The sequence below is a fragment of the Micromys minutus genome, assembly GCF_963924665.1.
Source record: "Micromys minutus genome assembly, chromosome: X".
Taxonomy (NCBI): Eukaryota; Metazoa; Chordata; class Mammalia; order Rodentia; family Muridae; genus Micromys; species Micromys minutus.
The window spans coordinates 29,940,331-29,965,476 of NC_137970.1; the positions used below are offsets into that span (position 1 = coordinate 29,940,331).

The 25,146-nt window shown below is 43.4% G+C and overlaps 2 protein-coding genes across 2 annotated transcripts in view; one reads left to right on the plus strand and one right to left on the minus strand.

Moving 5' to 3' along the window:
• Window positions 1-1,081: 1,081 nt before the first annotated feature.
• On the plus strand, window positions 1,082-16,019 carry PDHA1 (pyruvate dehydrogenase E1 subunit alpha 1). The gene is made up of 11 exons (XM_080910562.1): window positions 1,082-1,252; window positions 5,873-5,932; window positions 6,813-6,986; window positions 8,643-8,769; window positions 9,345-9,436; window positions 10,151-10,243; window positions 10,898-11,053; window positions 11,284-11,355; window positions 12,023-12,090; window positions 13,591-13,699; window positions 14,291-16,019. Exons 1-11 carry the CDS (start codon window positions 1,196-1,198, stop codon window positions 14,453-14,455), a joined length of 1,173 nt encoding a protein of 390 aa, XP_080766688.1. The 5' UTR covers window positions 1,082-1,195; the 3' UTR covers window positions 14,456-16,019.
• The window catches only part of MAP3K15 (mitogen-activated protein kinase kinase kinase 15), a gene marked incomplete at both ends in the record, with an annotated part of 129,869 nt that continues 119,885 nt past the window's right edge, over window positions 15,163-25,146 (minus strand). Inside the window, 10 exons of the mRNA XM_080910055.1 lie at window positions 15,163-15,280; window positions 15,625-15,701; window positions 15,773-15,873; window positions 16,499-16,611; window positions 18,683-18,896; window positions 19,730-19,835; window positions 20,643-20,828; window positions 21,730-21,904; window positions 22,362-22,527; window positions 23,215-23,398. Coding sequence (XP_080766181.1) covers window positions 15,163-15,280; window positions 15,625-15,701; window positions 15,773-15,873; window positions 16,499-16,611; window positions 18,683-18,896; window positions 19,730-19,835; window positions 20,643-20,828; window positions 21,730-21,904; window positions 22,362-22,527; window positions 23,215-23,398 — 1,440 coding nt within the window. The remainder of the gene's footprint in view (window positions 15,281-15,624; window positions 15,702-15,772; window positions 15,874-16,498; window positions 16,612-18,682; window positions 18,897-19,729; window positions 19,836-20,642; window positions 20,829-21,729; window positions 21,905-22,361; window positions 22,528-23,214; window positions 23,399-25,146) is intronic.

Below are 25,146 nucleotides of genomic sequence, written 5' to 3' on the forward strand. Positions count from 1 at the left end.
CATAGACCATGGAGATCATAAATGCAAATATTACAGTACTTTTTTATCCTGGGTTCCCAACTGACCTCATAGAAATGCTTCCTGGCCAATCCACGCTGGACATTTGGGTGGAAAAGTCAACCTGTTTCTCTGATCCAGTGGTCCTTTGAAGTTAACTGACAGAGACCACATAAACACCTGCACAGTGGCTAACACAGTCCAAACTTTGAGAAAGCATCATGAGCACATTTCTCTTGTTCTCATAAAGTCTTGTGTCCTAATCAAACCCTAAGTGTTTGGGTAACAGTAACACAGGAGATACAGGACTCTGCCTTTTCCAAAGCATAAAGGACCGACAAACTGCTTGTCTATAACTGAGTTCCTCATGAAAAGAAGCAAGCTAACGGAAAATCAAAGAACAAATAAGCCCTAAATTTGAACTCTTGGATGTCTATGGTCAACTATTAGTACTTGCTTTTATTTACTTATTTTTTTATATAGTCTGGCTAAATAGTCCAAGCTTGCCTTGAACTAAATAGCCAGCCTGGCCTCCAACTCTGGCTATCATGTTACCTCAGACTCCCTGGAGAAGCCATGACAGGCATGTGCCACCACACCCAGCAACAGCCGACATTTAACTATTAAATCTATTTTTGTTATTCTCACCCAAGTCAACCAGGGCAGCATTTTGCAAGGGCTATGTGATCTTTAAAAGACACATTAGTGACAGAACCATTTCTAGAAACCAGGTGGTCTGTCTGTCTGGCCCTGGCACCATGGCTTTTCTGTATTTTGGAATAAGGCTGTCAAAGCTGTACCACTGGCCCGACAGGGCAAACAGCAGGACCTCTGCGTTCACCCCTTCTTCCGCTGGTCTGTGGTACTCCGTGCAATAGGAAGGAGAGGCCTCCTCCGGTGACCCCACTTTCCCACGCAGGCGCCCTAGGAGGGCTGCCTCCTCACCCGAAAGCTACAGCCCCACCTCATCTTTAGTTAATTAATGGGCGGCCACTTGTCCCTCAGATGGGTGTAGCCATCACCGGCAACCATTCTGGTTGGTCTACAGGCTGGCGCGGCGTGTGATGCCGTTCCGACTCCGTCACTGCGTTTAGGGCGTGGCTTCGGCTCCGGGCGCCTCAAGGAGACTTGGGGACGCCCGATCTACTCCTTTTGAGTGCCTGGGTGCCGCGGCCGCCGCGTGAGTCTGCTGCACTCCATGAGGAAGATGCTTGCCGCTGTGTCCCGCGTGTTGGCAGGTGCTGCGCAGAAGCCGGTGAGGTCGCCTGATCCCGGGAAGCCGGGGTGGGGCTGGAGCCGGCCTGAGGCGGGGCAGGAAGAGGGCGGGCCGGCCCCCCCTGGAGCGCAAGGCTGGGTGCTGGGGTCGAGCTCCGGGGCTCCGGTGGGCTTTCCCTTCGGTGCGCGTCACCACTGACCGGGGTGGAACGGCTTGAGAACGGGCCCGGCCCGCTGTGCCTCTCCCAATCTCCACTGGTGGAGCTTCATGCTGGCTCCCCAGCAGCGCCCCACAACTGCCCGTTGCTTACGGGGCACTGGGAGGCGGAGCTTGGGTTTACTCCAGCCTCTGTGGACTCCGCTGACTTCCAGTCTCCTTCATGTCATTGCTCTTGGCTAAGAGGCCATGTAAGACGAAATAAAGAGCTCCCAGTCCCGGGAGTCGGGTTCAGTGCGCACTCTGACTTCATCGTTTACTAGTCTTGAGTCTACCAAGCACCATCAAGAGGCAAAGAAATTAAAAAAAAAATCTTTCCAGGGCTCAGTTTTGTTATCTCTATAATGGAGATACTGAGGACGCTACCTTATGGGGTTGAGTTGGACAGTGGCACGTATGCCAACCCTACTGCTTGGCACCTGACAAGTACGGGCGTCCAGCTGGGTGAGCATTTGTAGATCACCTGTGTTCTGAGAAAGGTTCAGAGGGGTCAGGTTCACGGAAAACAAACTTCCTCCACTCCCTGCCCGTCTAAACTTTTTCTTGGCAGTCAATTTTAGAGCAATCGAGCATAACCCAGAGGAAGCCTTCTTTACCCTTAAACACACAGAGGCTTAGAGATCAAAGTAGAGAAAGAAAACAGCAATGGTTTTCGGAGGGTTGGGATTAGAGGTTAAGACTTATGGCCCCAGCTTTAAGAGTTGTCTAATACCTAAGCTTTTACCATTTTGACCTCTAGCCATACCGAGGTTGCTTTCTCTTGGTGTAACTGCCATCGGGCTTCGACTTGTAATTCTGGTTCTATTGATTTCTTCAGGATTTGATGTAGTTCTGCTTAGTTTGGGGAGGTTGTGGAAAGGTCGAAAGTGAGCTTCCCGAGGAATTCCATTAAGTAATGGAAAAACACCGTTTGATTGACTAAATGTATTCGTGATTGAATTGTACAGCAGCAAAGCACATTTCTTATGTGTCTTTGTATGTCTCTGACATAGCCAACATTCACTGAACACTTAGCATGTGCCCTGAATTCGGCCAGGATCTTCACAGGCGTTAAAACTGCATCTTCAATTTTCAGTTGGTTTGAACAAGTTTCTTGTGTTCAGAAATTGTTAGTTGAAGGGAAATTTGTCTATAGCTTGGGGACTGGACGTGAAATAAAATTAAAAACTAAAAAAAGCTTTGTTCCCCACAGTGGAAAGGGAAAAAAAATACCCAGCTCTTACTAGAATCAGTTTACAAGTTGAATTAGAATCTGAAATCAATAAAAATCATACCTTCTGCTTTTAAGACATGTGCTCCCCTTTAGGAGGAGAGACTACAGTGGGAAGCTGGAACTCCCTTAAATCTAAGTTAGACTGGAGAAGCTAACCTTGGGTGTTGTGTTGCTTTGTCTGAAGGACGTTTACCATTTCCTTTATAGTCACCTCACAGCAGGAAAAAAAAAAGTAGATTCCACAGTGAAATTCACCATAAGAAGTATCCAGTTAGAACATCTCCGCTAGCTTTTTTTTCTTTTCTTTCTTTCTTTTCTTTCTTTCTTTCTTTTTTTTTTTATAAAACTGTTTTGGAGACAAGGTCTTTCACTTTGGATCCCTGGCTGGCCTGGAACTCAGATCTCCTTGCCTTCTCTACCTCCCAAAGTGCTTGCATTAAAGTTTTGTGTACCCATATCCAGCATGCTAAGGGGGGAAGATAAGTAGGTTGCTTTGTCTTTGTCTCGGTCTCTTTACGGTAGGGTCTCCTGTGTAGCTCTGGCTGGCTTCCAATCAGAGATCCATGCCTGCTTCTGCCTCTTGAGTGCCAAGATCAAAGGAATGCAGCACCCTGCCTGGCTGCCAGTTTTCTTTGTAACTGTATTTCTTGTTACAGAGTAATTAGGAGCCATTCGTGAAGGCTTTCAGAATGTTTCAAACTTAAGTTTCACCTTTAATCTCAAGAGTAGACATTGTATCTCTTTATCACAATTCTAAGTAATTGCAGATTTCTGCCCTCGTAACAACACAAAGTAGCTTAAGAGTTTTAGTTTGTTCATGTTATACATGTGAAAAAGACTTTAGAATTTAATTTAAGCCTTGCAAAAAATACTTAAAAGTGAGCCCTGCTTACAAGTGAGCCGACCAGCCAAACTTGTGTAAGGAGAGCTGTGGTAGCCAAGGGATACTGGAGGGAGGGGGCTGTTAGTCACTTGCTCTTTGATGGTTTCTGTGATAAGCCTAAAGTTAATCCCCTTATCTTCCTCTGAGGCCTCCGTTTGCTTCATTACCTTTCCACTTTTTATTCTGTTAGTTGTTTTAACCGGCTTAAAAAAATTAGGGAAACATGGAGATTTACCTCAGGCTGAAAGGTTGCCTCTGTGTCACGCTTTCATTTTAAGGTGAGGTTGAAAGCTTTCACGGTCAGTAAGGCGGAGCCACATTTAAATTTTTTCTTTTGCCTTATCGCTTGTATTTGTTATGCTTTCTTTTGTGAGACTTTTTTACTACTTTTTTTTTAACCTCTGCATATTAGGCAAGGTTTTAAATTCGTGTTGGTACATTCCGAGAATTAACTACTCTCACTCGGTCACTTGAATGCTGCTTTTAGATACTTAGAAAATTTTATTTTCTTGATTGTTGAAAGTCTTCATGAGAGGACTTTCCATGGGGCTGAAGTGCAGCTCAGAGGGAGAGCATGCCCTTAGCAGAGTGAGGTCCTGAGTTCATCCCCCTACAACCCCCCTCCCCACCCCCATCTCCCCAGCGCATAAGAAAACCCAGCAGGAATCCCATTTAAAGCCAATTCTTGTTTATTTTGTTTTTCTGAAAGATGGTTTCCTCTTGTCCCCAAACTCATCCCACCCCCACCCTTGCCTCTACCTCCCATCCCGTGAACCATCACATCCTGAACTCAGTAAGCTTATCTTTGAGAAAGAACTTACCTTTTTCTCCTACTAATGCCTGGTTAGTTTGCTCTCTGCTGTAGATTGTTCCCCAAACTACTTTCTGCAGTTGGAGCTAGAAATTTTATTTTGCAATGCAATAGCCAGTTCTGGCTGCCAATTTTTTCCCCCTGCTACCTGGCTGGTTTCAGGTTCAGTTTTTCTTCATTTTCAGATAGATATGTTTACACATTGTCGTCTCATCTGATTTAACCGAAGCATCTGTTGCTAGCATTTCAGTTTTCCCTTGGGTAAGTGTGCCATCTGAAATTTGCTGGCTTTGTCAGATAGTAGTATAGTAGTTGCCAAAGTGTGCTACTTCCCACTTTGTTTCTATGGCTTTGTAGACTTTCCTGTCTCTGAAGATACTCAATGGAAAGTTCCAGAAATAAAGAATTAATGAGTTTTAATCTGTGTGCTGACTAGAATGATGCAATCTTGCACTCCAGATTAGGATAAAAATCATCCCTTCTGCCAGGTATCTGCTGCATACCCTACTCCCCAGTTCAGCACCAGGAACCAGCTTGATGACCATCAGATAAGCTGCCTTCCTAAAGTAGTACAGACACCCAGCATTCAGTATTCCCAGTGGTTTTAGGATTCCACTGAGGGTCTAAGACTGTCTCCTGGGCCGTCTCCTGGGAAGCTGCTGAGCATGCCTCGAATTCCAGCACTGGGAGTAGGAGGCAGTGGAAAGATCTGAACACTCTGCTCATACACTTAGAGGTTTATGGATTGTGCTGTTCTTAACCCTCAACCAAGGTCAAACCCAGTGTTACAAAATATATTGTGTTATTAAACGCTTTTTTTAATGGGATCTGATGAGTATGTTTCAAATCTCCAGGAAAAGAAACTCTGGTCGTTTACCTGCAAGTATGTGCAGATGCAGCAGAAAGTGGCTAAAGTTGAACAATTCTGTTTTGTGCTCTAATGGGAACCTTAGCTAACACATAGAATGTTGTTCAAAGATTTGTTCAGTTGTGGATATAGAAAGGAGCCTGTGAGTCTAAGCACTGCTACTTGTTTGAGACAGCTACTCAAACATCAAGACGGGAACACTGTTTTAAGAAACCCTTCTTCCCTTTTGGGGGCTTCAAAAATAATCATCTCAAAATTTAGGTTGTTCTTGTAGAATGGCTGGCCCCGGTCCATTGTTACTGAGCATTAATGTGATGTTTCTCATTCAGGTATTTTTCTTATACCCTGAGTAATGTTTTTCTTTATGGGTATGTATCATAGAAAAGCAGTTTGCTTTAAATAGGGACTAATGGATAATTTTATTCGAAGTATTCTGTTTGCAAACAAACCTTCCAAAAAATCCCAGGTGTAACCTATTTTCTTAAGTTTGGTTGCTAATAATTATTGTTCTCTCTGTTTAGCGTTTGCCGCTGTCCTTTTTGCTTTCAGACAGTGATATGGCTGTGTTTCAAATCCATGCTTTCCACATGGCTTCATGATAGTAATGACTTGGTCTTGACAGTAAAAAACAAAACTAATGACTTTATTTGTATGCTTTTGTTTTCTAGGCAAGCAGAGTGCTGGTGGCTTCCCGGAACTTTGCAAATGATGCTACCTTTGAGATTAAGGTAAGAGGTGCTTCACTAGTTTTTGAACACATAGTGCTTGATGCAGTTTCACCTTCAAGCAGGACTATTTTGATATTGGTGCTTTGAGGGTGGGGGTCACTTTCTTTTGGATAGTCCAGCATCAAAGGTTCCATGAAGTTGAGCAAGAATAGTTTGCTAGTAGTTTAAGGGAGATGGGCTTAAAAATGTACTCTGGTTGTGGTGTCCAGCTCTTGACATTCTGACATGTCATCTACAAATATGTTAGGTTGCCCTCACAGCTGTCCTGGCACATGGCCTTTCTTGAGCCAAACATTGGATAGAGGTGTGGTATGGGGTATGCTTCAGTGAAACATTGATGACCATAAATTTAAGGAATCAGAAACATTTTGAACCACTGTTTTTATTTATTTTACTTTTTAACCCAGGGTCTCACGGAGCCCGAGTTAGTCCCACACTATCTAGCAAAGGCATAACCTTGAACTCTTGATCCTGTTGTCACCTTCCCAGTGATAAGATCATAAGGCATATGCTATCACATGTTATCCTTCCTTTCCCTCTTTTCCCTCCCTCCCTCCTTCCCTCCCTCCCTCCCCTTCCTCCTCGTTTTTTTTTTCCAAGACAAGGTTTTTCTGTGTAGCCCTGCCTGTCCTAAAACTCACTCTGTAGACCAGACTAGCTTTGAACTCATATAGATCACCTGCCTCTGCTTCCTGAGTGCTGGGATTAAAGGCCTAAGTATGCCGCCACACCCAGCTCACACATTATTCTTGAAGCTCTGCTGAGGCCTGCATGTCTTTACTGCTGTTTAAGTTGTCTGCTAGTGGAGTTGAAGCTTAGAATTAGTCAGCAGTATCTGTGGGGGTGGTAACGGGAGGCTGACCATCTTACATTGCTTCAGAAATGTGACCTTCATCGGCTAGAAGAGGGCCCTCCAGTCACCACGGTGCTCACCAGAGAGGATGGGCTCAAGTACTACAGAATGATGCAGACTGTGCGCCGGATGGAGCTAAAGGCCGATCAGCTGTATAAGCAGAAAATTATTCGTGGTTTCTGTCACTTGTGTGATGGCCAGGTAAGTGACAGGTTTATTAGACAGCCATGTTATTGCTTTCTTCCTTCTCTTAACCCCCTTATCACTTTCTTTGACTTCTCCTTCATCCCGTCTTTTTAACACTTAATAAACACCATTTATTTACTTTTTTTTTCGTGTGTGAGATACCTGGGTGCCACCCTGTGTGTATACCTGCTGATGGGGGCGACAGAGGACAGCTTGTAGTGGGATTTGCTCTTCCCTTCTACCTTATGGATTTCGGGGATTGAGTTTAACCTGTCAGGCTTGAGGCAAACTCATTTCCTCTCACCAAGTTGTCTCTGTCTGCCCCTCCCCCTTAGCTTTTCTTTTCTCTTTTTGAGGCTAGGTCTCACAGCCCAACGCTGCTGGAAACTCCTAGAGCTTGCACAGCCCGGCCTCATCTCCCAGAGTGCTGTGATTGGCCTGAGCCACCACACTTAGCACCAAATACACTTTCTCTTTACTGTTTTTCACTCTCATTTCCTGGGTCAGAAGGCTTTGAAGTAGGATTTGAGGATATAAACTAGAATGCTAGGAGTCCTGTGAAGTGTAGGCTTACGGATTCATTTGCACCTAGCATTTCTGCAGTTTACATCTGCCCTTAGCATTTTACTGCTTTAAAATTGCCAGAACCCCACTCATCTACACTGTATACATTCCTGGAAAAGCGGGGCTATTTTGTTGCTTTATTGGGTTTATGAGGTACTTCCTCTTATGACAGAATAGCCAACAGAAGCGACATAAGGGTGTGTTGACTTTAGCTCACTGTGTGAAGCTGCAGTCTGTCTTGGTGAAGGCATGGCGGTCAGGGCAGAGAGCTGGTTCTATTGTATCTGCATTCAGCAAACTCACTTTGTCCTTTTTTAAGTCAGTCTGGGATCCTAACCTGTCGGGTGGTGTCACCACATTTAGGGTGGGTCTTCCCACTTGAACCTGACAAACTTCCTTATAGACATACCCAGAGATTTGTCTCCTAGGGGATTCTAGAACTTTTTAAAAAATAATTATTAATTTTATGCATGTGAGTACATCGTTGCTATCTTAAGACATACCAGAAGAGGGCATCAGAGTACATTACTGATGGTTGTGAGCCGTGGTGTGGTTGCTGAGAATTGAACTCAGGACCTCTGGAAGAGCAGCCGTGCTCTCAACTACTGAGCCATCTCTCCAGTCCCATTGTAGAACTTTTTAAGTTAACAGTTACTGCAGGCACAATTGGTTATGGCCACTGGTTCCCAATTTAGAAACCTACGGGAGCTAGCTAGGCACAATGAGTGAGTGAAGGGGCCATGTATAACAATATGAACAGTTGTAAGATGGATCAGTGGGGAGCTGGAATGTTTACGTCCCACCCAGAGGTGACATGACTTGGTTCTAGTCAGTTACTTCCATATGGAAATGTAGAACTAAGGCTTCATTGGTTTTTATTACATTCTATTGACTAGTGGGTTATTTTAAAAACTCTGTGCAGGCTAAAGGAAACAGCACATTTGTGGACTGGTTATGGTTTCTAGTTTGGACCTTACTCTCTACTTTGTGTTTTGGGTTACTAGTAGCAGGATTTATTACCTTTATGGGCTTTTTAAAAATTGGTTCTAATAAAGACTTATTCAAAAGTGAAAATAGCATTGCTTCCTGGTTCCTCCTTTACTACAGGAAGCTTGCTGTGTGGGCCTGGAGGCTGGCATCAACCCCACGGACCATCTCATCACCGCCTACCGCGCCCATGGCTTCACCTTCACACGGGGCCTGCCTGTCCGAGCAATTCTTGCTGAGCTAACAGGTTTGTTGTTCATTTACAGAGAGGGGGTAGTAAGTGGAGGGAGTATTCAGATGTCTCCCATTAAGTTGCTAAACATTGTGAGTGGTTTTAAAAAAATTAGAAATGAGCCTTCTGGGTGACATTTTGGACCTTTGAGGAAACCATTTATGAGGCTATCTGACCCCTCAGGTGAAATTGAAAAATCATAGCCCTGCACAGTGGGAATAAGGCTTGCTGTCAATAAAAATGCCAGCAGAAGTCTAGTAGAGACAGTAAATTGGGTGAAGTGCTTTATAATGTGCCGACAGAGTCTAGATAGCTATTTACCTCTCTCCTGCGACATTTTTTACTTCATGTTATCTTGTCTACTGGTGTAGAAGTCAGGTTTGTATACTCTCTGGAAACCCAATGTCGAAACTACATGCTATTGAGAGTAAGTGATGAGAGAGGAGATTTAGTCTAACCTTCCTTAGCAGATAGGGTGATGAAGAGGAATGTTTTCCCGAAGGGTCAGGTGTTCAGACAATTGGGTTTTATGGTGGTTGTTGCTTTGTGTGGTTAGATTTTCATGCATGGATGTGTGCTGCCATTTGTAGGACGAAGAGGAGGGTGTGCTAAGGGGAAAGGCGGCTCAATGCACATGTACGCCAAGAACTTCTATGGGGGTAACGGCATCGTCGGAGCTCAGGTAACAGGAAGAAAAGATGCTTCAGGAGATTTGGTCCTGGCCTGTGTCTTCAGGAACTTCTTCACCCCAGGGAACTTCTCTCTTGAAGGATTTCAATAAAATTTGGGAGTTTGGTTTGTCATTAAACACTTAATCTTACCAATTTATTCATTAATAGGGAGGTTTGGGTAGTGATGTAAAGTTTGTTCTTGTTGCTGTGTTTCATGAGTAAGAGCCTATAGCAGTGGAACTGTCCCTTCACCGTATTATAGTTCAGTAAAATTAATTGTTCCTCCCCTCATTCTCTGACCTGCTCATAGATAATGCTAACACTGGGGCCCAGTTACAAGAAAGGGTCTGTTAGATTGACAGCCTAATCAAAATCAGAGCCTTCCTTTCATTAGGGAGTCCTCCTCCTCCTCAATGAGAGGTGAAACATTAACTGCATACAATAGCCAATGCAGTAGGGTTCTATCGTATATATATACCTAGGTTTCCACTTTTACCTAGTTGAGATCAGTAATTAAAATCTCCAGGTGCACAAATGTGAGCCCTTGTTGAAACAATATAGTAGCTATGTTTTGTTGAAAATAACCTGGTAGGTGAATGCTGACAGGGTTGGGAATGAATGGGTACAGCACTAGCTTAGCTCCCAGAGTCTCTCCAGGAGTTGAGATGTAAGAGCATTATAACTGATTAATCTCTATTGGGTCCTTTCCTGGTTGGTTTTGTCAGGTGCCCCTAGGAGCAGGAATTGCCCTGGCCTGCAAGTATAATGGGAAAGATGAGGTCTGTTTGACATTATATGGAGATGGTGCTGCTAATCAGGTAAGTGTATCTCTGGATTTCCAAGTTGTGACTAGTCGTATTTGGACTCATAAAGAAGTAGCATATTGTTTATTGAAATAGCACTTCATGTAGCAGACCCTTAAAAAGTTTTTTTTTTTAAATGTATATAATAAGTACACTGTAGCTATTTTCAGACACACCAGAAGAGGGCATCAGATCCCAGTATAGATGGTTGTGAGCCACCATGTGGTTTCTGGGAATTGAACTCAGGATCTCTGGAAGAGCAGTCAGTGCTCTTAACCACCAAGCTATCTCTCCAGCCCTTCATGTAGCAGACTCACATTTAGTTTTATAGCCATGTGAGAGACTTACCTCATGACAGGATTTATCAGAGCCTTCCAGGGATACATTCCAGTTAGCAAGGTCCTCTGCTCTACATGAATGCTTTGCAGATATGTTCTGTGGTAGGAGGATTCGAAAAACTTTTTTTAAAAAAGAAGATTTATTTTTATGCATCTCTAGAAGGCTCTGGTAAATCCCGTCAAGAGGTAAGTCTCTCATATGGCCATAAAACCATGGCCAGCACACACCCCTTTCCCTCTCTAGGGCTTTGCACAAGCTTTCTGAGTTAGGAATGGGCACGGTGTAAAGAAGCAAACTAAACTACTTGAACATTTTCTAAAATATTTTCAGGGTCAGATATTTGAAGCTTACAACATGGCAGCACTGTGGAAATTACCTTGTATTTTCATCTGTGAGAATAACCGCTATGGTATGGGGACATCTGTTGAGAGAGCCGCAGCCAGCACGGATTACTACAAAAGAGGAGACTTTATTCCTGGACTGAGGGTAAGGTCCCTTATGGTAGAGACAGAACCATGCCTTCGGCAAAGCTGCTCTGTGTTTTCATCACTTTATGCCTGAATAGGTCATATAGAAGTTGAATGGGAGGGCAGGAGGTGTGGCTGAGAACTTGCCTACCGTGTGAGGTCCTGGATTCCATTCTCCAGCAACACAGTTAAAGTGAAGTAGGTTTGGACAGTTGAGTTACGTTCTGCCCCTTCCACCTTTATCAACAGGTAGATGGAATGGATATCTTGTGTGTCCGAGAGGCAACAAAGTTTGCGGCTGCCTATTGCAGGTCTGGTAAGGTAAGACTGGAAATCTTCTCATAGGCTTTTAGTTTATAAATTTATAATGACATTTATCTCAAAGTTTAAAGAAGCCTTCCTAGGTAGCTGTTAGAAGTATCCTGGGGTAATGAGCTCTCTAGGACAGACCCCAATGAGGCAGCACAGTCTCACCTGGTAAACACCGTTTTTCTCTATTCTTCAGTTTCCTTGCCTTTTTGTCTTCACTTTGACATCAGCTTGATACCGTTTTGTTGTTTGATGTATTCCCATCCCTCCGTTAGTCATAAGCCCCTTGCATGATCAACCTTGGAATCCCTCCCATGCATACTTTCACTCAATAAGCTTCTGGTGTAATCTGTCCTGTTGTCTGTCCTATGTGTCAGTGTATGGCACGGAGGGAAAAGGTAACGGTAAAAAGTAGCTTAAAAGGAGGGTCAAGTAGCAAAGTTTAACTAGTTGTTCTAAACCCAGAAAACATACCCCTGCAATTTATTTTTGGTAAAATTGAGGATGAAATGTAGGATAAATAGGTCTTTTTAAGAATCAACCAGTAAACTCCTGACAACTGAGATGATACATAGAAGAATTAAGAATGTATTGAATGTCAATGGTGCTGTCTCCATTTGAGGCCAGAGATTGTTGGCACCCATTCCCATAGTCTTAATCACTTGTGGGTTTGTTTTAGGGGCCCATCCTAATGGAGCTGCAGACTTACCGGTACCATGGACACAGTATGAGTGACCCCGGAGTCAGGTAGGGTCATGAGGAGTCTGACTGTGCTTTCCATCATGGGTGGGCAGGCTTTGGGCTACTTAAGTCAAATGACAGAGTAGTGCACCAGTGGCCTTAGCAACCGGATAAAGCTGCCGCTTTGTTGGCGTCAAGTGGTTATTTTGAGTCTTAGTCTAAAAGCAGCCTGAAGATGCCTGCAGTGTATCCTGTGTTACAGCATGAGCAGTGATTTAAAAGAGCATCACAGAACTAAATTACAGTGGAGAACTGACTGTAAGGCAGGACTGTGATAGTAATTTGGGGAATCACTTAGTTTATGCATGCCCCGAATTTCAGGCATGGCACATTCTACCTGAAGAGGACTGGGGTTTGAAAATCTCACTGGTAGGGAGCAAGGCTAACTGCGACGTGGGAAGTTTAAGCTGTCTGTTTCACTTAGCTCTAACATGGAATTCTGAATTAAAAGGCTTGATACGGTTGAAATAAGTCAGTTTAAAGTTTAGTCTTCATAGCGTGGACTAAGGGAGGACACAGAAGAAATTATGTGGACAAGTGGATTTTGTGTAGTAACTGCCCCACCATAGAGAACCCTTATGTTTTTTCAACTACAAAAGAAGAAAAAGTAACCCTGGGCAAACTTGGTGTCCATCCATTTTGCTACCCATGCTGCTTTTGGGTCTTAGTGAAAAAAAAGCATTGGTAGGTATTGTGATGCTTCAGAACCTGTAATTATCACAACTGCCAGCCCCCAGAGGTAGAAGTGATGGCCCTGCCTTCCAGGTCAAAGAAGCAAATGAAAACTTGGCCCTGATCAGAATGCCAAAGAAGTCCCAAGCTGGAGCAAATAACTTCCTTTATAAATTTATTATTTTTATTGGCTATTTTATTTATTTACATTTCAAATGATATCCACTTTCCTGCTATCCTCTCCCCCTGCTTCTAAGAGGGTGCTCCCCCACCCACATACTCCTGCCTCTCCGCCCTGGTATTCCCCTACACTGGGGCTTTGAGCCTTCCCAGGGCCAAGGGCTTCTCCCATTGATGTCAAACAAGGCCATCCTCTGCTACATATGTGGCTGAAGCCATGGGTTCCTCCATGTGTACTCCTTGGTTCTTGGGTTACTCCCTGGGAACTTTGGGGGGTCTGCTTCCTTGATATTGTTTTCTATGGGGTTGTAGAGCCCTTCAGCTCCTTCAGTCCTTTCTCTAGCTCCTCCTCCATTGGGGCCCCATGCTCAGTCCGATGGTTGGCTGCTGGAAGCCACTAAACCCAGACATGATTACTGATGCCAAGAAGCGCTTACTGACAGGGGCCTGATATAGCTGTCCCCTGAGAGGCTCCTGGATAACTTTCTATAAAAGATGCCTAACAGCCTGCAACCCTGCTATTCCCACAGTGACATGACATGGCTATTATTGTTCCTCTCTTTCCAGAACACACTCTTATACTTCACTCAATTGTCTGGTCTACAGGCATTATTTTTATGGGTCTGTCACTCACTGCATCTCCCTTCTCCCTAGTTACCGCACTAGAGAAGAAATCCAGGAAGTAAGAAGTAAGAGCGACCCTATTATGCTTCTCAAGGATAGAATGGTGAACAACAATCTTGCAAGTGTTGAAGAATTAAAGGTACAGTTGCTCTTGGGGGTTTAAGTCTAGCTGGTTACTAGGACCAGTTTCCCACCCCTCATAAAATGTCATGCCCAGAGAGTTGAGGTTTTTCACACCCAGGGCTCGATTTTGGTCCTCCTGCTGAGAATTGAGTTATAGGGCAAGGGAGATGACTGAGTAAATGGAGCGCCTGCTGCACAAGCAGGATTTGAGTCTGGATTCCCAGCACCCATATAAAATGGGCACATTGGGTGCACTGTAAAACCCTAACTCTGGTAGAGAGAAGCAGATTCTTGGAGCACGCTGGCCACCCTCAACAATAGATAATATATTGACTCAAACAAGGTGGAGAGCAGTGGAGGATACCCGACAGCAGCTCTGGCCTCCACAAACAGTTAAGAGTTACAAACTCAGTGTCTTCAGTGACTAATCACATTGATACAAAATCTTTGTTTCTCCCTTTGTCCTAAAAATATGCCTTCCATTTTTAATTTTAATTCATATACTATTGAAGAGTCATATTACTACTAACAGGTTCTCAAATATTCTAGTTAGTTCCAAAACTGCCCCTGATGAAAACAATCTCTTGCGTTGTCATCTGCTGTTTAGGAGATTGATGTGGAGGTGAGGAAAGAAATTGAGGACGCTGCCCAGTTTGCCACGGCTGATCCTGAGCCCCCGTTGGAGGAACTAGGCTATCACATCTACAGCAGTGAGCCTACCTTTGAAGTGCGTGGTGCCAACCAGTGGATCAAGTTTAAGTCAGTCAGTTAATGGGAGACTATCAGATGCATGGGTGTTCCTCATCCGTTGGAAGGAACTCTTTATGTTCTCAATTTTGGCAGGAAATACCCAGACAACAAGTCTTGAAAACATGTAAATTAAGGGAGAGTAAAGTTGCATGCAGTTTGTACATTGCTGTATCCATGTGAATAAGAGTGTATTGGATATGTATAGGGTAGTGCAGAGTTTATAACCTTTCTTCATCATAACCTGGGTCAGTTACTAAAGGAACAACTCTGCCAATTGGTGGTGTGATCATAGCTATGAATGACCTCAGGGAGAAGTGTAGTGGCCAGAATGAATGTGGAGGCTGGACGGACCCGGTTTGGCACTACTCACCATGTCTCTGATCAAAGGCTATCATCATGTGTTTTAAAATAAGGGGACTTCAGTCAATTCAAAGTCAAAATAATTTAATTTTCCCCATTTTGACATTTAACAAACATTAAATTGTACTCCCATTCCAAGGCACACGTTATAATCTTTCACATCTAAGTAATTACACTAGTTTATAAAATACTTAGGCCTTATCTTTCCAACAATTGCTATATTGACTTTTTAAATACTAGGTCAGAGTTGACATTACTTACAATCCTGTTTATAAACAAGATGCTCTAAAATCACACGTGCTTGAATTAAATGAACAAGGGTCTTTCTGTGTAAATGCAGATCTGTCTGTACACTAACTGAAGCTTTAATCATGAGCAGGTGTAGGGTATTTTTGGCTCATTCTCCCCAGGTGGCTCACTGTGAGGAGCCTGCATTTGTCTTCTGTGCTGGGAGACCGCGTGCCAGAGCCTACAGAGCACTCCACCACTGCAAAACAATAATTTGCATAAGAAAAGCAAACTTGAAGCCAGCCATCTACTTTTCAAACTTTTTCAGTACTCTAACTTGAAAGTATGTCACCTTTTTCTGGACTTGGTACCATAGGAACACTGGGTGGCTCTGGGTAGAGGTGTGGGCATTCATTAAACAAGAATGTAAAGAAGGGCCTGGCACCTCATGCCTTGTCACTCTGAACCTGAAAATGAGCTAAGTTTGCTATGACATAGAAAAGATGCATTTCAATGATCGGGAGAAACTGCCAGCATTAAAAAAAATATAAAGTATTCACATGAAAAAAAAACCCTTTCATTATTTAAACTGTAGGCTCTTACCGTAGTCTGAGGCACCTTAGGTCTTCCTTAGTGATATCATTGAGAATATCAGAAAGCGTGTAATCCTCTTCAACAATCTGAAAGATTCAATGTATGGATAAGCAGCTTTTCAACAATATCATAGGAATACTTTGATTTAGAAACTTACCTTTTCTATTGTGTTTGCATCCACTCCTTGTAGTTGCAACCAGTCTATGAGCTCTCTGTTGGTTCCCAGTCCATCAGGGGGTGGTGGGTTCTCTGTACCACCTATAATGATTCCAATTTTGTTTTACTGTATAGTAATATGTAACCATAAAATGCTTCAAAAGTAACAAAGTGGATGTAATGATGTATCCAAACAAATGTAAATGTGATGTCAAAAGGAAATGAATTAAACTTGTTTGATTCAGCTACTTTTACGGTTCTTGGGTTCCCTTTCCAGAGAGCAGTCATCTCTACCTAAGATGCTGTTTAGTAAGTTTGGAACTTGAGATATATTATCAGTCTTACTTAAATGCTTGTTCTCTAAATCTTTAAAGTGTCTTATCTCAGGCTGGATATTCCTCACTACCCTGGAACTCCAAGAAGCTTGTGTTAAGATTTTGTAGCACGGCTTCTGGTTCTTCATTCCAAGAGCTACTTTTGTGCCCGAGAGTCAGTCTAATGTAGGCATCCTTTTTGATTCAAAGTTGTGGAATGACTATCAAAGTCAAGATACATTTTTGTTACCCCTTCCTTTCTTAGTCTTCTGAGATCTACCCCTACCCATTATGATTTCTGTTCAAATTGTATATGGTAACCTCAACCTTTTATTTCTTTGAGGCAGAAGTCAGATTTCTAGTAGTTTGTCCCTCTTTGACACCTGCATCAGAGCAAAGGGGAAGTGACTCACCATTGCATTTGTATTGTAACTGAAGGTGATATAATTCTTGAGTTTTTTGTTCTAGAATTAACCGAAGAAGATTCTGGTACTCTCTCTCTTTTTTAACTAGGTGTTCCCAAAGTCTGTTTTAAAAAAAAAAAAAAAAAAAGAAAGAAAGAAAGAAACCCATGATCCATATAGTATTCACTTTCAATTCATACATTAGTTGAACATTAGATATTGGAAAGACAAAACAAAAGGACGATCCCAACTGTGGGGCCACAAAGAGAAGCAGGTGGGCTGTGACTAAAGATTTCTGTCCAGTAGGTTTCAGCCTGTATAGGAGAACTATTTTTCTACTTGACAGCAAAGACCCAATAATGAGAGTGCTGGGTATATTTTGCAATGGAGTTGATGTTTGAATCCCTCCAGAAATTCTTGATAAATGATTTGAAGAGGTCTTGAGAAGGGGGAACTACTGCCCGGACACCATTTAAGGACATGTGAGTCCACAGTACACACCAGCAGGCAGACCCTTGGACACTAAGTCTGCCAGCACTTTGATCTTCCAAGTATCAGACTTGTAATCTGCAGAGCTGGAGAAATAAATTTGAGTGTTTGTTTAAGCAGCCCTTGTAGACTAAGACAGTTTAGTTTCAAAATGTATCAGGAACCAAAACTGAATTCTGTATTGATCATTAGAACTTGGCCAGAAGGACCACCTGCTTATTAAAAACCCAGTCAGATAAAGTAGCTGAATATAGGATAGAGTCTGTCTCAGCTCATTAGGAGCCAAAGCAAGAGAGTAATATTTGGTGAGAACATTCTGCTAGCACTCCCTGAGTACTCCAAGGAACAATTTTTAGGAAGTGAACATTCTTTTCCATGCACGGTTTCTTTAAGAAATTTACTCAGTCTCAGAGGCAGGGCCTTACTCATTTTGTGACACAGTCTTACTTGTCTCCCTGGGACATGAAAGGCAAGTCTATGTACAGTTAAGCTTCAGGCTTCTAGATCTCCATATGCTAGCTCCTTAACAGTGGAAGGGAACAGGGTTGCAAGTCAGAACCCTGTCTAGCCTATTTTTGTTTGCTCATGTATCTAATAAACAAGATTAGTTTATTTTAACCACATGGCATGCCCTTTTAATTAAATCTCTGTTGGTGAACAAAGGACTCAAGGACTGAGCTTTAACTTACTGAAGTTCATTATTAATGCTGCCCTGAGTAGGCACAGCCATAATAAATGATATAAATAGGTGAAAACATTGTGGTCACTTTTTAGTGAACACTTCAACCCCAGCAAGACTACAAAGCTAAAATACTAGCATTCAACAAGTCAAAAGTCCTATGTCACCTCTGTCCTGCCTGCCTTCACTATGTAGCTTGAGCCTCTGTGTGGTTAATGGTAATGATTCCCCTGTTTATGCCAGACCTTGAGGATAGGCAGGGTGTGTTACTTATTAGCTAGTTATCTTAATAGTGAGTTGGATGACCACAAATCTTTCTGCAAAGACATTTCAGAGAAATGCTATGAATTTTGCTACCAATGTTTACATTTGTTATCATTTTAAATCTGAGTTTTGCCATCATGGTCACTTAAAATTTCAGGTCTTAAAAATTAGTGACATAAAATTAAAATATTTTCATCTAAACTGTGCCCAAGTACCTAATCTCTCCCATTCAGACAGCACTGCCACAAGCCCAAATGTAGCAACTGGAATAATCACCAGTTAGTTTATTGTGGCTGTGGAGAATATTTCTTAGAAGGTTATTGATAATTATGAATTTTCAGAGCAAAGGAGAATTACATTCACCAATGAGGTTGGAAAGGCAATCTGATTAACAAGTGACTGAGAAGGCTTAAGGATAGGGCTATAGGCTATATCACTGTCTACAAAGTGCCATATTGCCCCTACTCCAACTGCTTTGTGGGGCAGACTGCAGCTATCCACTGCTGGGCTACATACTGTGCCAGGGGCTCTACTATGATGACAAAACTCGGATGCTTTTTGATATGGAAGATGTATATGTGATCTGTGACAAGGCATTACTGATTCCTGGCATTGAAAGGATAGAGGCCTTAATTCCTGCTGAACCTGTAGATGTACCCTTGCCCCCCCAGTTCACTGACTGGGAATATATATATATATATATTTTTTTCCTTGTCTAATACTGACAAGGGAGTCTTGTACAAGGTTTGCAAGATCCTGACCTGTTGTTCTCTTGCCTGAGCTTGCTCAGTTGGAGACTTGGGTCCTGCTGGTGAGGCTGATCCTCCTGGATAGCCACTGAGCCAGGTCTCGTGCCTCTGGGTGTCACATGTACTTCTTGGCTGAGGAGGTCTACTAGTGGATAGTCCCCTTCCTCTTCTGAGTCCTTGTCTACCCCTTCAGTCTCAGAAGCAGGCTCAAAGTGGGCTTGGAGCTCTGTGAAAACACATCAAGTTATAAAATAGCACTCAACAAGGCAATTCAGTGCAATGCTTGCTGCATGAGGGGACTAGGGCTGAGGAGATGACTTGATTGGAAGTGTAAATGTGGTCCTTCCCAGTTTACACAAGAAGAAACTGACAATGAAGGATGTAAAGGCCATCTAGCCACGAATGCTACAAACAGGCCAATGCTCTGCTTGGTGCCTGTTCCAGGAAGCATATGAGAGAGCAGGCAGAAATGACCAGCACGGGCCCAGTGTCAAGTGGAAGGGACAACAATTCTAAAACCTGCGATCCTCAGCCAGAGTACCACAGGAGAAGCAAGCTGGGCACGACATTTCAAAAGGGCTTGGAGCACATAGCTCAAGAGAGGTATGGTATGTGCCTCAGAATACAAGACCCTGAGTTGGTTCCCCAGAATGGCCATGCGTGTGCATGCACCCACATATAGTAAGATGTATAGCCATTACGGGATAGGTCTAAGGGAAGGAGTAGTCATTTAATTATCAACTATCTGGTAAGCATGAGAGAGCACGCACACTGAGGAGGCTGTGTAAGCACTAGAGGATCCCTGCCTTCAAACCTTGACGCCCTGCTAAGATCAAAAGTACAATCTGTACAGTCACCATTATGCCTAGGAGGTAAGTAAATGGTATCATGAGATGTTGTTATTACAGACTTTCAGTCCCAGCAATAGCTATGGCAGCCTTCACTTAACTGCAGGGAAGTATAAAGCTGAAATGGAAACAAAGCAACAGCTGTTGGACGGAGGAAACATCGGTCTTCTCGGCTATCCGAATCTGATCTGGAGTGCAAGAGGGCACGTACCTGGAATGAGAATGGTGACTGCAGCCTGCACAGCTCTGCGAATGATGTTGTCCATTGCAAACATCCAGTGGGGCCTAATTAAGTGGTTTCTTAAAATTCTATTGACCTAAAAAATCACACCAAGAAAACTCTGACTGTTTCCATGTTCTGTTCTGTTCTACATGTACTTTATGCTTTTGTTAACTAGTAAGATTTCAATGCATACTACCAAACCTCTAAAAGAATTAAGTACTGACAAAAATATATTCATATAGTGTTATGCCAAAATGCCTTTTAAAAAAAGAAATCTTAGATATTGATTACCAACAAGGAAACAAAAATCTTAAATAGAATTAGAGAGATATTGATTACCAACAAGGAAAAAAAAATCACAAATGTTCTCATGTCTATTCTGTTGAACTTTTAAGAAACAGACTTATTCTAATTTGTTTCTATTCCCACTGAGATGAATTGTTGCTGTGCTGCCTTGGATTTCCACCTAGTTCATTCTGAATGAATCTTCCTCTAGGAAGTCACAATGGATTCTAAATGATGAATATCACAGTGGGATCAATGTCACTGGACCTCCTGGTTTATTCAAGGAACGTTTATTGAGCATCTACGGCATGACAGACTTGACAGACTATATCGAGAGCATGTAACAAGATAAATCACACCGGCTTTATAATTGGAGTAACATACACAAAAATACAGCCACTGTGCTGGCAAATGCCATCTTCCTATATCCCATGTTCTTGGTGGTCAAATACAATTAGCACATTTCACAAAGTTACGCTTACTATGTGCTTAATGTTTACAAAGAGCTGCTAAGATTTGGGATTCAGGTTGTAAACAAATGAGAGGGAATGGGTGCTACAGAAGTAAGTTAACTGGTTTGGCTACCATGTTCTCCAGGGCCCGATAGTGCACTCACAGCATCTTGGAATCCAAACAGAATCAGGTGAATCTGGTTGATAGATGAGCTGTCAAAGTCCAAGTCCACCTTTAGTTTTGATATTGTGGCTGCCATCACCCTGTGCTCTGGGGAGCGGATGAAGTCCCTTAGGATTCCAATTATTTGTTTGATGTGGCCAACTGAGAGAAGCAGCTCTTCTGAACTCTGAAAATAACATACATACATGAGAATCATTTTCATTTGAGTGAGTAGGAGGGAAGACAGAAATTTCCAAATGCATTGTAGGAAAGTAGGTACTCCATTCGCTAATGAAATTCTTGGAGCTACTGAGTAAGTATCTCTTCCTGAATCCCATCCATCTTGGGGATCCTCCCTGGCAGGGGGTATACATAAAGCCTCTGCACTAAGCCAGCTGAGAATGGTCCTTACTTCCTGTTTGACCTCTCTACAGGGTTGTGAAAGGTAGAGTTCACATCAGGACAATGTCTTCTTTTCAATGTACCTTCCTATCCATAATAAGAGAAAACACTTCACTACTACTGTGACCTGGTTAAAACTTGGTTTTCTTCTATAACCATTCTCCCTAGAGCCACTGTTCTCTTCTGAGTGTAGGCCCTAGCACAGTGCTTCTCAACCTTCTTAATGCTACAACCCTATAATATCATTCTTCATGTTGTGATTTCCTCAATCTGAAGACTGTTTTTGTTGTTACTTCATAACTAACTTTGCTACTGTTATGAAATATCTATATTATTTGTGATATGTGACTCCAAGGGGGTTTCGACTCATAGGGTGAGATCATTGCATCAGCATGTCTTATAAGAGGAGAAGGGGAAAGGGAGCTCTAAGCTTCTCAAAGTTTTCAGCTGCCTTCTGGTTTGTTTTCCACCAGAGGGCATCACCAGCTCACCAATGCCAGGAAGCATTGCAGTAAGCTGAAAAACTTTTTGTCAGGGAAGAGAAGGGTGTTGGGAAGTATAGTAATCACTACAATTATGAGAATGTGCCAGGATGTAGGACACTTTGTTGTCCCTGTTTACACCTGTTGGAGATCTGGACTAGGCAGAGTGGGTAGGGTTATCAGATGCCTTTCCTCTGCCTGTACCTGGACCACACACTCCTGCAAGTTGGAAGCCACTTGGTTCTGTTCCTCCCAAAGGATTCTGTACAGGATAGCTCTGCGCTCACTGTCTTTGCGGAGCAGGAAGAGACCAGGATCCCTCTCCTCTGGGGGTAGGGCTGTGCTTCGGTCATCTAAGGCTGAGCTTTCATCTGGGACACTGCGGATAAACACATTCAACAATTCCTGTGTGCCTGGGAAGGGTAGCATGTTCTGCCCGAGGGGGGGGGGGTACTCCAGAAGAGGAATTGTGGAATATACGGCTGGTGTGCAAGGTGTGTGGTACCCCCCCCTTCTTGACTCCCCTCCCTTGGGATCTGGGGGAGGGATGAGATAAGGGGTCAAAAGGGAGGGGAAGGGAAGAGGTAGAGGACGGGGGGGGGGGGGGGGGGGGGAGATGAGGAGACAAGAAAGAGGAAGTGTCGAGGGGGGAAGGGGAGAGAGGAAGAACAGGGACAACCAGAGAAGAGAAAGGACAAAAAAGGGACACTGGGTGAAGATATCTCCTTGGCTACCCTGCTCCCCTGAAAAATCCCTTTCTGTGACCCAGCAAGTGTCCTGAGGAAGAACCAGCACCCTTCAGAGGACCATCACGGAGTCAAGAGACAATATAGTACCTGAGAAGGTGGCTGAGCTGATGTTTGGGCGCCTGGACCTTCTCAAAGAATGCATCAGGTTGGGCATCTGAGTCTGGGGAGATTGAGCCATGCTCACTGCTGCTGCTGCCCATAAGCTCTCCTGATGAAGGCAGAGCCAAAGTACCAGTGCCACTCCGAAAACCCTCTGTGGAGAAACAGCCAGAGAGTGGCCAGGCCTCTACACAAGAACTTGCTAATCATGGACTGCCTCTAATCTGCTGGTACTCTCTAGTGGCAGGATCCCAGTGAAAATGTAGGGTTGGGGTGGACCTCACAATAACTCTAGGCTCCGTAGTAAGTTGGTGCCCCAAAGTGTCATAGCCTCTGACTTAATCACTTAATGAAAAGAAGTAAACTTGTTTTCCTTTTAGAGGCCAACCTTAGTTCACAGACAGGACTTAACTACATGTAAATGTGTCATGTAGGATTTTGTAACTTTCAGGACAGCAACTCAGGCAGACTTCTCCAGTGTGTCCTTTTAGTAATGTCAGTGTCAACACAGGATCACAGGCCAGACTTCAAAAATAAAGCACTGGGTTCTTCTACATGTGAGAAAGTTATCAAACCCCAGAAAAGGGACCTCTTGCCTTCCTCTTCACATTCCTCAAAGAAGTACTTGAAGTACAGGAAGTGTGTCAAAGTGATGGTCCCTGTGTCTGTCAGAAAATAGGTGGATTTGCATATTCTTCAAACCTCTGGGACAACTACTGATGTTCTTCACAGAAGTGGGCCCAGCATGGGAAGGCTGGTATTCCAGGGTCCCAATTTTTTTCTCAGAGCATGAGAGAAGCTCAAACCTGGGGTGTTCCCCAGCTGTCAAGGTAGGCCTTACCTGAAGGCTTGAAAGCAATTCGGTTCTTTTTGCCTTTGTTCACCTGCCTTAAGAACCCTTCTTGGAGAAGGTCAGCAGCAGTGACACGTTTCTGAGGGTCAGGCTCAAAACAAGACAAGATGAAGGCTCTGGCCTCAGCTGAAAGGGCCTCTGGAATTTCTGGGTGGATCTTGAACATCCCTACCTGCATTGAAGGGAGAGTTAGCATGTTAGCATTGGGTAGATTCAGGTGCATGCACTTTCAATAGAAGTTGCCATCTCATAAAAAAAAAACTTGGTGACATTTATTTAGATGTTCCTCTGCTACATGATGTTTCTGCTCTTCCCATCTACAAATGGAGTCAACTTCCCCTTTCCTCAAGTCTTAGCTAGTTTTTCATAACTTATACCAAGAAAGCAATATTGTAAGGTTTCAGGACCTAGGCCTTAAAAAGGCCAGTAGAGCCTGCTCTTGGAATCTGGATACCACCAATGCATAAGGGAGCCAGGAAAGACAACCAGTATGGCCACTAGTTAGACACACCCGTGAGTAAACCTGGGAAGAACACTGAAAGACCAACAGCCAATTCAGAACTGTGGGGAACAACTGTTCTAAGTCTATAGAACAGTGGTTCTCAGCCTTCCTAGTGCTGTGACTCCTTACTACAGCTCCTCATGCTGTGCTGACCCCAACCATAACATTATTTTCTTTGTCACTTCATGACTGTAATTTTGCTATTGTTAAGAATTGTTATGTAAATACCTAATATGCAGAATATTTTTTCGGTATCCTGGGGCAGGTAGAGACCCAAAGGTTGAGACAGAGGGTGGTGGATATTCAAAGGTTGATTTTATCTTTCCAGATAAGGACTCTGCAAGGTACAAGTCTCCTTATCTAGCGCTATTTCACCCACAACCCAGATTCTTAGCCTCTAGCTAAGTCACAAGCAAGCGCAGCCCAAGGCTTCGACTTCACAGATAAGCAAATTGTTCAGCCTACAGATAAGATGTCCTCCCCTACTGGCTAAGGTGGTGGCTAAAGGGGGAATATATGCTTTCCTCTTAGGATTTTTGAGAGCAGGGTGCTTCAGTTCTCCCTGGCAGCTAATTGCTGCTCTGCTAAAGGAGGTCCCTGGGACCCATAGTGAAGTAAATCAGTTCTCAGATATATGTCCTATCACAGCATACAAGTCTTCTGTGAATACCACATAACCTCTTCCTACGTAACTGCTCTCATTAGAGGCTGTTCTCTAGCCTTCCTGTGCCTTTCCCAAGTCCACTGTGTAACCTACATGTAGAAGCTTACTCTTGTCTTTCATATCTCTGCTCACTGCCCACTCCTTAGCTCTCCTGGGGGCTGGTTTTGACTCCCTTACTCTACGCTGTGAGCTCTGAAACTACAGAGCCTTCTGATTTTATCTCTACAAAGCGCTTAACCAAAAAGCACATCTCATTCTCAAGACAGCACGCCTCATAGCTTGAACAAATGGATAGTCTAAGAGTTTTAGAAGAATATTAGATGCTGAATAGAATCCAATCACCAGATTTGGAAATGCAGGGCATTATTCGTAGCACCCCTCACCTGAGCAATAGGGAAGAGATGTTGGCAGTGCGTACCAGCACAAGACCTGAATCTAAAGTGGGAAGAGGCAATTCCTCTCCTGGCTCTTCAAATGAAAATGGCAAAGTGGGTAACACCTGGCATCTTGCAAGTGTATGGCGGGGGTGGGTATAAGAAAGGGTCTCCTGTGTCTCAGGCTAGCCTCAAAATTAGTATGTAGCTGAGGACAGCCTTGAACTCCTACCATCCTGCCTCTACCTTCCAAGTGCTGCGATTATAGGAGTATTCGACCATGCTCAGCATAGTACATCAATAAAAGTGCTTTCATCATTATGCTTTTGTTGGCAATAAAAAATGACTCCACCCAAAAAAGTGAACACATTCCAAAGAGT